Source organism: Boleophthalmus pectinirostris, unplaced genomic scaffold (assembly GCF_026225935.1).
Source record: "Boleophthalmus pectinirostris isolate CB_2022bp ecotype Guang Dong unplaced genomic scaffold, ASM2622593v1 HiC_scaffold_8, whole genome shotgun sequence".
Lineage (NCBI taxonomy): Eukaryota > Metazoa > Chordata > Actinopteri > Gobiiformes > Gobiidae > Boleophthalmus > Boleophthalmus pectinirostris.
The window spans coordinates 919,084-930,531 of record NW_026571515.1 but is presented as its reverse complement, the minus strand read 5'-3'; the positions used below and the strand labels follow the sequence as shown (position 1 = coordinate 930,531).

Here is an 11,448-nt window from a genome sequence, read left to right as displayed (position 1 = left end):
GTGTGTGTGGTGTGTGTGTGTGTGTGTGTGTGTGTGTGTGTGTGTGTGTGTGTGTGTGTGTGTGTGTGTGTGTATGGGAGGACAGTAGTACACACACACACACACACACACACACACACCTGTTGGATGTGAGGTCTTGTGGTCTCGTTCGGTCCAGGACTGGGACTAAAAAACGGTCCTGGACTTTTTTCACAGTTTGGCCCCGAGACCCGAGGGTCTCAAGATTTTACTCGAGTAAATGTGTCAGTGTGTGAATCATCTCATCACATGTACCAGTGTGTGCTCGGAGTTGTGTGTCAGTTGTGTGTCTGTCATGTGTCAGTCGTGTGTCTATTGTGTGTCAGTTGTGCGTCGGAGTTGTGTGTCAGTTGTGTGTCTGTGGTGTGTCTGTTGTGTGTCAGTTGTGTGTCTGTTGTGTGTCAGTTGTGTGTCTCTGTGTGTTGTGTGTCAGTTGTTTGTGTCAGTTGTGTGTCTGTGTGTTGTGTGTCAGTTGTGTGTCTGTCGTGTGTCAGTTGTGTGTCAGTTGTGTGTCTGTTGTGTGTCAGTTGTGTGTCAGTTTTGTGTCAGTTGTGTGTCAGTTGTGTGTCAGTTGTGTGTCTGTCGTGTGTCAGTTGTGTGTCAGTTGTGTGTCAGTTGTGTGTCAGTTGTGTGTGTCAGTTGTGTGTCAGTTGTGTGTCAGTTGTGTGTCTGTCGTGTGTCAGTTGTGTGTCAGTTTTGTGTCAGTTGTGTGTCAGTGTGTTGTGTAGTGTGTGTCGTTGTGTGTCAGTTGTGTGTCAGTTGTGTGTCAGTTTTGTGTCAGTTGTGTGTCAGTTGTGTGTTAGTTGTGTGTCTGTTGTGTGTCAGTGTGTCAGTTGTGTGTCAGTTGTGTGTCAGTTTTGTGTCAGTTGTGTGTCAGTTGTGTGTCTGTCGTGTGTCAGTTGTGTGTCAGTTTTGTGTCAGTTGTGTGTCAGTTGTGTGTCAGTTGTGTGTCAGTTGTGTGTTGTTGTTGTGTCAGTTGTGTGTCAGTGTGTGTCAGTTGTGTCAGTTGTGTGTGACAGTTGTGTGTCAGTTGTGTGTCAGTTGTGTCAGTTGTGTGTCAGTTGTGTGTCTGTGTTGTGTGTGTCAGTTGTGTGTCAGTTGTGTGTGTTGTGTGTCAGTTGTGTCAGTTGTGTGTCTGTTGTGTGTCAGTTTTGTGTCAGTTGTGTGTCAGTTGTGTGTCTGTTGTGTGTCAGTTGTGTGTCAGTTTTGTGTCAGTTGTGTGTCTGTCGTGTGTCAGTTTTGTGTCAGTTGTGTGTCAGTTGTGTGTCAGTTGTGTAACAGAACAGAACGACACAAGGACACGGAGATGAAGAAAACTGGGACATTTTCTCTCTTTTTTTTTTTTACATATTGTCAAAGTTGCGGCCGAGAACAGAGGACGTCTCCAAGTCTCGTCGCAGGTTTCCAAACGTCTTCCTGGTTTTAGTCTGAACAGAAAATATTCAGCTCACGATGAAAAGATGCACCGGCCCCGAAGAGTCTCCCCAGAGTCTGGAGTTTACCAGAACCTCCAGATCTGCAGTCGCCCCTGAGCTCAGTCACATCATCAAAAGAAAAAGAAAAAGAAAAAGAAATCTGATCTGTGAACAAGAAGGAGCGCGCACGGATCAAGAGACATGTGAGTGTGTGTGTGTTGTGTGTGTGTGTGTGTGTGTGGAGCTCAGACTGAAATGAATCAGGTGACACACACTGGCTCAAATATAGAAAGACACAAATTGTTTAAAATAAATCTCGTTTAAACACAAAAACAAAACGTTGGGAGTGTTTGTTTGTTGAGGATTAAACCTGGACTCCGTCTGGTCCACGAAACGAAACCAGAGACAAAATGAGTCTCACTCCTGGATTCATCTGAGTCACGATGAACCAAAACAAACACAAAAACATTTAGACTTCGACAAACTTTACTGATCCACAAAAGGAAACACAAAAAGGAAACACAAAAAGGAAACACAAAGACACGACAAAAAGAATCTGAGGACTGACAGGACACAGGGTTTAAGTAAAGATTTGTTCCTAAATGACACAGATTCTCCGCTCACACTCAGGGGCGGCGCCACCGTGAGGCAGAAGGAGGCGGCGGCTTAGGGCCCCAAACCTGGAGGGGCCCCAAACCAAACGGCCGAGGCCTCAGAGAAGTTTGAGTTCCTCTTAATATGACATTAAACAATGGTATTTTACTTTTAAACAGTAATCATCAAAAAAATAATAATCATCAAATATAACGGACAGAAACAAAAATGTACCATCAAAACATGTTTATTTCTTTAAGTTCTGGTTTTCTAGTCGGTGAATGAATGAATAAGACAAATTTCCAGTTCACCAAAATTCAAATAAACAGAGACGTTTGTGTTTCAAGAACAACGGGAAAAAACTGAAAATAAATATATTAAAAAACAAAACAAAATCATCAGTGCATTTATAGTGCAGGTCCCAAACTCAAGTTCCCCCAGAGCAGACATGTCAAACTCAGGCCCAGGGGCCAAATTTGGCCCAAGATATAATTATATTTGTCCCTCGAGATCAAATCAAACAAGTATTAGAGCTGCTGCTGCTGCACACAGAGAGACTCTAGACACATGATTTATTTAAAATACTGTTATTATTTTATATTCTGTTTGTTGTGGATTCAATGTTTAAGTAAAACTATTATTAAACTTTTAATTGAATAAGAAAAAATTGAACATTACAAATCCCAAAAGAAGAGAAAACACAGAAACAACAGAAAACAATAAATATTTAGTTTGTCTCAAAACTTAGTCCCTTAGTTTTTTGTTTTTTTTTATTTTGGTCTCTGTGAGTTTGAGTTTGACTCTCCTGCCCAGGGGCCCCAAATCACAAACTCCGCCCCTGTTCACACTGAAGGAGCTCGAACCACAGATTGAGAAACACTCCTCAGTCTTTTTGTCTCACAGAAGAATGTTTAGTTTAGTTTAGTCTGAGGTTAGTTTAGTTTAGTTTAGTTCAGTTTAGTTTTAGTTTAGTTTAGTTTAGTTTAGTTTAGGCTGAGTTTAGTTTAATTTAGTTTAGTTTAGTTTAGTTTAGTTGAGTCTGAGTTTGGCCCCTGTGGGACTGAAGCGGGATATTTTACACCAACTGTAGCCGCAGCAGAGACTTCACAGGCCGCAGACGCACGGAGCAGGTGGAACCAATAACCCCCCCCCCCCCCCCCCCCCCCCCCCCCGTGCCCCCCGCCCTCAGGCTACGCGGCTCTGAGGCTCCGCGGCTCCGCTCCGGGATCCAGCTCGGGCTTTACCCACCTCCACCTCCACAAACAGCGGCAACAAGTGGAGCCGAGCGGAGGAGCCTGAGGACGGGTCTGCCCCACCGCCGCGTACTGCCCCCTCTGCCCCCGCACCACCTCCACCACCACCACCACCACCACCTCCTCCTCCTGCCCTTCCTCCTCCTCCTCCTCCTCCTCCCGAGCGCAAAACACAGCCTCACCTCCTCACTCTGCACACGCCGCGGACACAAGTGGAACTAAAACCCCCCGGAGCAGAAGCGACGATCCCGGGACAAGACCCACGACTCCCCGCGTCACATCCACCGACTCACCGACGCACCGACCCACCGACCGAACCACCGAACCATCCCCACGGTAAGAGGCACAAACCGCGTGCGTAAAAGTGATCTGCGTGGACCGAGCCGCCGGGGACAGAGCGGAGTTTAAAGTTTGGAAACAGGATCGCGGACAGAAATACGCAGCGAGGTCATTTTTAGAAATGTTTTTAAAGACTTTCTCCGCGTCTGAACCCGCGATTCCACTTTTTAAACCGCTCTGCCCCCCCCCCCCCGGTCCCGCGGCTCCGTGGTGGTCCCGGGGCGTAACGTGTCCGCTGTGTCCGCAGGTCCCGTCCCCCGTGTGTCCCCCGTGTATGTGTCCCCTGGAGCCGCTGGAGCCGCTGGAGCCGCTGGAGCCGCTGGAGTCCCGGAGCATGTCACCGCGGGGTCCGGCAGCGCGGGGTCCGGCCCTCCTCGCGCTCCTGTGGGGTAAGTGCGCGCGCGGTGCCGCTCCTCCTCCGGGACCTGCACCGAAAAAAAGAAAAAAAGAAAAAAGAAAAAGTCCACAAACATCTTCAGAAGTGACGCACTGAACCGGAGCAGAACCGGATCAGTCTGAACCCGCGGGCCCGGGGTTCACGCGCGGGTCCCGGGGTCTGTCAGGCGCTGCTCCGGTGCTTCAGTCCGGGGTTAGACCAGGTTTAGTCCTGGTTTAGACCTGGTTTAGTCCTGGTTTAGTCCTGGTTTAGACCTGGTTTAGTCCTGGTTTACCTGGTTTAGAGTTTAGTCCTGGTTTAGTCCTGGTTTAGTCCTGGTTTAGTCCTGGTTCTGTTTGGAGCTTTAATCTTCTCATGTTCCTGTTCCTTTTGTGTTTTGTTTGACTGGTTCTTTATTATTCAACTGTCCACATCTCCAAACGCCCTGTTCCACCTTGTGATGTCATCAAGTCAGAGATTTAAACTGAACAGCTCCTTTTACCTTCTAAACCAGGACTAAACCAGGACTAAACCAGGTCTAAACCAGGACTAAACCAGGACTAAACCAGGTCTAAACCAGGTCTAAACCAGGACTAAACCAGGACTAAACCAGGACTAAACCAGGACTAAACCAGGACTAAACCAGGACTAAACCAGGACTAAACCAGGACTAAACCAGGTCTAAACCAGGACTAAACCAGGACTAAACCAGGTCTAAACCAGGACTAAACCAGGACTAAACCAGGACTAAACCAGGTCTAAACCAGGACTAAACCAGGACTAAACCAGGTCTAAACCAGGACTAAACCAGGACTAAACCAGGACTAAAACCAGGACTTAAACCAGGTCTAAACCAGGTCTAAACCAGGTCTAAACCAGGACTAAACCAGGTCTAAACCAGGACTAAACCAGGTCTAAACCAGGACTAAACCAGGACTAAACCAGGACTAAACCAGGACTAAAACAGGTCTAAACCAGGACTAAACCAGGACTAAAACAGGAACTAAACCAGGACTAAACCAGGACTAAACCAGGACTAAACCAGGACTAAACCAGGTCTAAACCAGGTCTAAACCAGGACTAAACCAGGACTAAACCAGGTCTAAACCAGGACTAAACCAGGCTAAAACAGAACTAAACCAGGTCTAAACCAGGACTAAAACAGGACTAAACCAGGACCAGGACTAAACCACTAAACCAGGTCTAAACCAGGACTAAACCAGGACTAAACCAGGTCTAAACCAGGACTAAACCAGGACTAAACCAGGACTAAACCAGGTCTAAACCAGGACTAAAACAGGACTAAACCAGGTCTAAACCAGGACTAACTAAACAGGACTAAACCAGGACTAAACCAGGTCTAAACCAGACTAAACCAGGTCTAAACCAGGACTAAACCAGGACTAAACCAGGTCTAAACCAGGACTAAAAACAGGACTAAACCAGGTCTAAACCAGGTCTAAACCAGGACTAAACCAGGTCTAAACCAGGACTAAAACCAGGACTAAACCAGGTCTAAACCAGGACTAAACCAGGACTAAACCAGGTCTAAACCAGGACTAAAACAGGACTAAACCAGGACTAAACCAGGACCAAAACAAAACTAAATCAGCTTTAAACATAACTTCTCTCCACATAAATATTTTATCTGAAATAATAAAAACTTTACAAAACAAAACAAATCAATATTTTAAACTAAATGGATCAAGAGAGGAATAATATTTATGCAGGATTATTTCATGTTCTATGTAATAAAATCTTTATTAGTCGACATAATTCAGTACTGGTGATCAAAAACTCAACAACAACAAACAAACAAACAAACAAACAAACACGTCAGGAACAGTTTTAAACTCTCAGTTAAATGGTTCCCAAGTGTAAAAGTCGATGAGTAAAACACGACTAAATCTCTTTCAATTCTGCATCAACAAGATTCAAGAATCACACTGGAAAATAATTCACCAAATCTCCCCAAATAATTTACTCAGGTCCAAACTCACGTCAAGTCTAGAAAAATTTTACCTGCAAAAAAACAAATGAACAAAATCAAAGTGAATATTTCATAAACTGGTTCATTCTGTTGGGAAAATGTCACATCCATAAATCCAAACTCTCCAATTCCAGACTCTGATTTAAAAATTCTCTTCAAACTCTAAACAGTTTTTCTAACGTTAAATCTAAAAACACTCAGTATTACAGAAGAATTAGGATTTTATTTTTAATTTCCTCCGTTTTTTGTGTGTAAAATGATCTGCCTCAGTTTAAGTTCACATGGATGTTAAACCTGTTGTTGTTTTATGTTCTCAGGTTCTTTTTTTCAGACCCAGAGTTTGTTTTCCTCCTGACAGTTTGTTCTGCTCCTCTTCCTCTTGGTCTGGTGATGTTTCTGTGTCGTGGCTCAGTTGGTTTAAACAGGTTTTGTCTGTGTCTTGGTCTCGGTGGAGGCAGGACGACAGCGCCACCTGCAGACGCACTTCCTCAAGACACAATCCAGGAGTGTGAAAAGAAAAAAGACCCTCGTGATGGTTTATTTCTGTATTTCAATTTCCTCTTGAATCTTCCACCGAGACGAAGACACAGAAACATCACCAGATCAAGACGAAGACACTGAGGAAGAGGAGCAGAACAAACTCTTGGTCTGAAAAAAGAACCTGAGAACAGAAATGATCGGAAAACCAAATGAACCTGACTGGACAATTACGCTCTGTTATTGTTTTGTTTTGGCTTTAAAGTTTGTATGGAGGATTTTTTATTTTTTTTTTTAGTTTCAAATTGTCAGTGAAAGTTTAAAATACTGTTACAGAGAAGCAGCAGCTTTGTAATTATGATGACCAAAAAAAAACAAAAACAAAAAGAATGAAAATCTATCAACTGTGGACGTGTTGAGGCCAGATAAACATCAGCCAATAGAAAACGAGGCTGCCTCATTTTCTATTGGCTCTTAGGTTGTCAATCAAACTCTCTACGATTCTAGTGTAACTGAGTCGTCGGCGCGTGAGGATTTTGTGTTTTTTGCGGCGGTTCTTAGAGGCTTTTTCAAACTGTCGCTTCCTCGCAGTTCGTACAAACTTTGATGCGATGTCGGACGAGAATCTATGACCAGTTCGCCGCAAAAGAAAGTCGGTTTCTGAGGTCGATGAAAGAAGAAGAGAAGGAGAAAAGGAGCGAAGACAAACTGAGGTGATTCTTGGAGATTCTTTCCAGCGACGGCGCGAATGAAGCAGACGAAGAATCTGTGTGTCGTTCGTTCATTCGTTTTTCAATATAAAACCAAAAATAAGAAAACGAAAAAACAACAGTTTTCTTCATTATTTGTCTCCAAAACCAAAATGAAAGTTTCAGTTTCAGTTTTCAATTTTGTGTTTAAATGAAGAATGGAAAAAACGGATAACGGCCGTTTACCGTTTACGTGACGTCTGTGACTGTGATGCCGAACATTTACACTGCATACGGACTGAACCAGGACTGATCCAAGTCCGAGACCAACCGGGACCAGAGCAGGACTGAGACCAGGACAGACTGAGACCAGACCGGACCAGACCGGGACCAGACCGGGACCAGACCGGGACCAGACCGGGACCAGACCGGGACCAGACCAGAGGCTCGGAGTCCGCCCTGGTCCTGCTCTGGTCCCGGTTGGTCTCGGACCTGGATCAGTCCTGGTTCAGTCCGTATGCAGTGTAAATGTTCAGCATCACAGTCACAGACGTCACGTAAACGGGAAACGGCCGTTATCCGTTTTTTCCATTCTTCATTTAAACACAAAATTGAAAACTGAAAAAACGAATCGTTCTCTGTTTTTTCATGTTGGTTTTAGAGACAAATAATGAAGAAAACTGATATTGAAAAACGAAAATGACGATGAACGACTGACACACGGATTACGAAGAGTCTAAAAACTGAAGCGTCGGTCGCTGAATTATTTCTAGACAGGAAACTTCAAGAGTGATTCTGAACGAGGCTGTAAACAAACGTGATTTGTAGAGTAAAGAGGCGGGAGGAGGAGATGTTTCTACTGAGGCTGTGGAGGAGGTGGAGTCACACGTGCACAAGGACGGTCGCTGTATTTCTCTTCCCTTAAAAAATCCTCCTCTATAGTCGAGTTTCAGATGACGTCATTGTTATTAAAAGTGCACGTTGCTGCTGGGAAATATTCTGGTCGGAGGCAGAAACACGGTAGCGTCAAACACAGTGTGTAACCTCGTGTATTTCTCCCTGATAATGGTAAATTCCTGCTGCATTATCATATTATCGTCTTCTGAGTGAAAAGAACCACTAACGGTGAATTAAACGACTTTCAAACATCCGCAGAGCAAACGTAGAAGATCCTAACAAACCTGGACTCAACAAGTTCAACAACACATCCAGACTCTTGGAGGTTTTCATCTTTTCTGCTGTGAACGGCCCAGGAGTTTCACCAAGTCACTGTGGATGTCAGGGCTGGTTTCATTAAGAAGCTGCCGATACGATACATATTTCGATACAGTGAACTTACAATTCAATACGATATATTTCAAATTGATTCGATACCGTTCAATAAAAATAAAGGCTAAATCATGTCTGTGATACTAAAAGTCTTTGTTAAACCACTTCTTTTTGTGCAAAGTTCATATGAAACAAAAACATTTTAATCCTCAAAACTGTGAAAATGTCAAATGTGTCGCATGCACTGCAAAAAATTAAATCTAGCCAAGTTAAGATGACCTGAATTAAGAAAGTTTGATCATGATTTGAGTAAATTCCACTTGACAAGTTAAATGATCTGTCAGCGGAATACGATTTTTTGTTCTTAAAATATGAAAATACAACTTGCTACTCTTAAAAAAAGAAAAACACCAACCCTTAAAAGAAGAAATGAAATTGAATTTAGAAAAACACTTATTCCACCGGTGGAGTCGACTCAAATAAAGTCAAATGTTCTTAATTTTCATTTTAACGAACCTTTTTACTGTGTGAATGAGTTTCCTTCCACTAAACAAACAACAAAACTGTAGCTCTGTAACAAAATAATTTAGTAAAATACACCAAAAATACTCAATACGTGATATATCGATACAGCAGCCCACGATATCAATACTGTATCATTACATTAAACGATACGATATATCGATATTTCAGTATTTTTGCACACCCCTAGTGGATGTCGCCCAAGTGAATATTTGTCCAGGGAGTTGGAGATTCTGACCAGAAGTTTGGTTTGGTCCAGACTCTGTCGGGGTTGAAAAGGGAGATTTGTCGTCCGTCGATGTTTATGACCAATTTCTGGTCAAATGGTCTTGGGTCGTCTGCTGTTAGAGTGGATCAATAACCGGGATCAATACCCTTTACGTTCTTTCTCACTCCGTCCGTCATGTTCAATTAGTGTTTCTTGCCGCCGACCAAAATAATTCCCATCATGCAACACGCGCTTTTGTCAACAATGAAACTCACCTGTGCAACACGACGGAGTAAAAGGGTCAGATAAAAAAAAAAAAAGATGCTGGTGCAACGAGAATAAAGTCAAAATAAAATCAAAGTCAAAGTGAAAAATGCGGCAGAAGAAGAAACTTGTTTTTCAATATAAAACCAAAAATAAAACAAACAACAACAATTTTCTTCATTATTTGTGCCTCCAGGACTGAACCAGGACTAAACCAGGACTGAACCAGGACTGAACCAGGACTAAACGAGGTCCGAGACCAGACCAGGATTGAGACCGGGACCAGACCAGGACTGAAAACGGTTTAGTCCTAGTTTAGTTCTGGTTTAGTCCTGGTTTAATCGCATTTTAAAGTCACAGAAATGCCATTTCCCATTTCCGTGACTTAAACCAGGACTAAACTGTTTTCAGTCCTGGTCTGGTTCCGGTCTCAGTCCTGGTCTTTCTGGTTTGGTTCTGGACCTGGTTTAGTCCTGATGCAGTCGAAGGAACGAATGATACACAGATTCTTCTCTTTTACAAAATGCTCCAGATTCTCCACGAGCCGCTGATGTTCTCCTGATATTAACACTTTATTTTAACTTCCACTTTATTCTCATAAAATTAAAACTTTAATGTTGAAATGTTACGACTTTCTTCTGGCAGCACCAGCATTTTATTTTATTTTTTTATCTGACCCTTTTACTCCGTCGTAATACAACCTTTAAGTTAAGAGCAGAGGATTGTGGGATTGTGGGTCTGGGCTGTGGTGGATCCAGACCCAGATGTTCTGACCCGGTTCATGGGTCACGACTCTGTAATTACGACCGATCCACATCAAACAAAAACTGTCCCGAACGTTGGTCTCTGCGGTGGAACCGAAGAACGACACGAGTCCAGAGAAAATCTGCTCGAGTCCTGGTTGGATCTGGTTATTTTGGTTCAGACCTGGTTTAGTCCTGGTTTAGTCTCAGTTTAGGTCTAGTTTAGTCCAGGTGTTTAGTCCTGGTCTTGACCTGATTCAGTCCTGTTTCAGACCGGGTTTAGATCTTGCTGAGCACTGGTTTAGTTGGTCCAGTTTTTTAGTCCAAGTTTAGTCCTGGTGTCTCAGTTCAGTCCTGGTTCAGTCCTGGTTCAGTCCTGGTTTAGATCTCGCTGAGTCTTGCTTTGGTCCAGTTTTTTAGTCCAAGTTTAGTCTGAGCTTCTTAGTTAAGTCCTGGTTTAGTCCTGGTTTAGTCCTGGTTCAGTCCTGGTTCAGTCTCAGTCCTGGTTCAGTCCTGGTTCAGTCTGGTTCAGTCTGGTTTAGATCTCGCTGAGTCTTGCTTTGGTCCAGTTTTTTAGTCCAAGTTTAGTCTGAGCTTCTTAGTTAAGTCCTGGTTTAGTCCTGGTTTACTTGTACTTTATGTCTAGTTTAGTTCGGGTGTTTAGTCCTGGTTTGGACCTGGTTTAGTCCTACTCTAGACCTGGTTTAGTACTGAGACCTGGTTCAGCCCTCCTTTGGACTTCATTCAGTGCTTTTCAGACCTGGTCTAGATCTAGCAAAGTCCAGGTTTGGTCCAGTTTTTTAGTTTAAGTTTAGTCCTAGTTTCTCAGTTAAGTCCTGGTTTAATCCCAGGTGATTTAGTCCTGGTTCAGTCCTGGTTTAGTCCTGTTTTAGTCCTGGTTTAGTCCTGGTTTAGTCCTGGTTTAGTCCTGTTTAGTCCTGGTTTAGTCCTGGTTTAGTCCTGGTTTAGTCCTGGTTCACACAGAGGTGTGAGTTTTAATAATCGTCTGTTTTTCAGTTTGGTCTGAGGTTTGGATCTTTGCTCAGAGTTTGAGTTTGTCTGTGAAACTTGGGAACGGGACCTGACACACACGAGGAGGGACCTGACACACACGAGGAGGGACCTGACACACACGAGGAGGGACCTGACACACACGAGAGGACCTGACACACACGAGGAGGGACCTGACACACTGGAGGGACCTGACACACTGGAGGGACCTGACACACACACGAGGAGGGACCTGACACACACGAGGAGGGACCTGACACACACGAGGAGGGACCTGACA

At 43.8% G+C, this 11,448-nt stretch overlaps 1 protein-coding gene across 1 annotated transcript in view; it reads left to right on the top strand.

The window, feature by feature from the left end:
* Window positions 1-3,457: 3,457 nt before the first annotated feature.
* The window catches only part of lamb2 (laminin, beta 2 (laminin S)), an 82,806-nt gene continuing 74,815 nt past the window's right edge, over window positions 3,458-11,448 (top strand). The window contains exons 1-2 of the mRNA XM_055166436.1: window positions 3,458-3,616; window positions 3,867-4,008. Of these exons, the coding sequence (XP_055022411.1) occupies window positions 3,894-4,008 (115 nt within the window). The 5' untranslated portion in view covers window positions 3,458-3,616; window positions 3,867-3,893. The remainder of the gene's footprint in view (window positions 3,617-3,866; window positions 4,009-11,448) is intronic.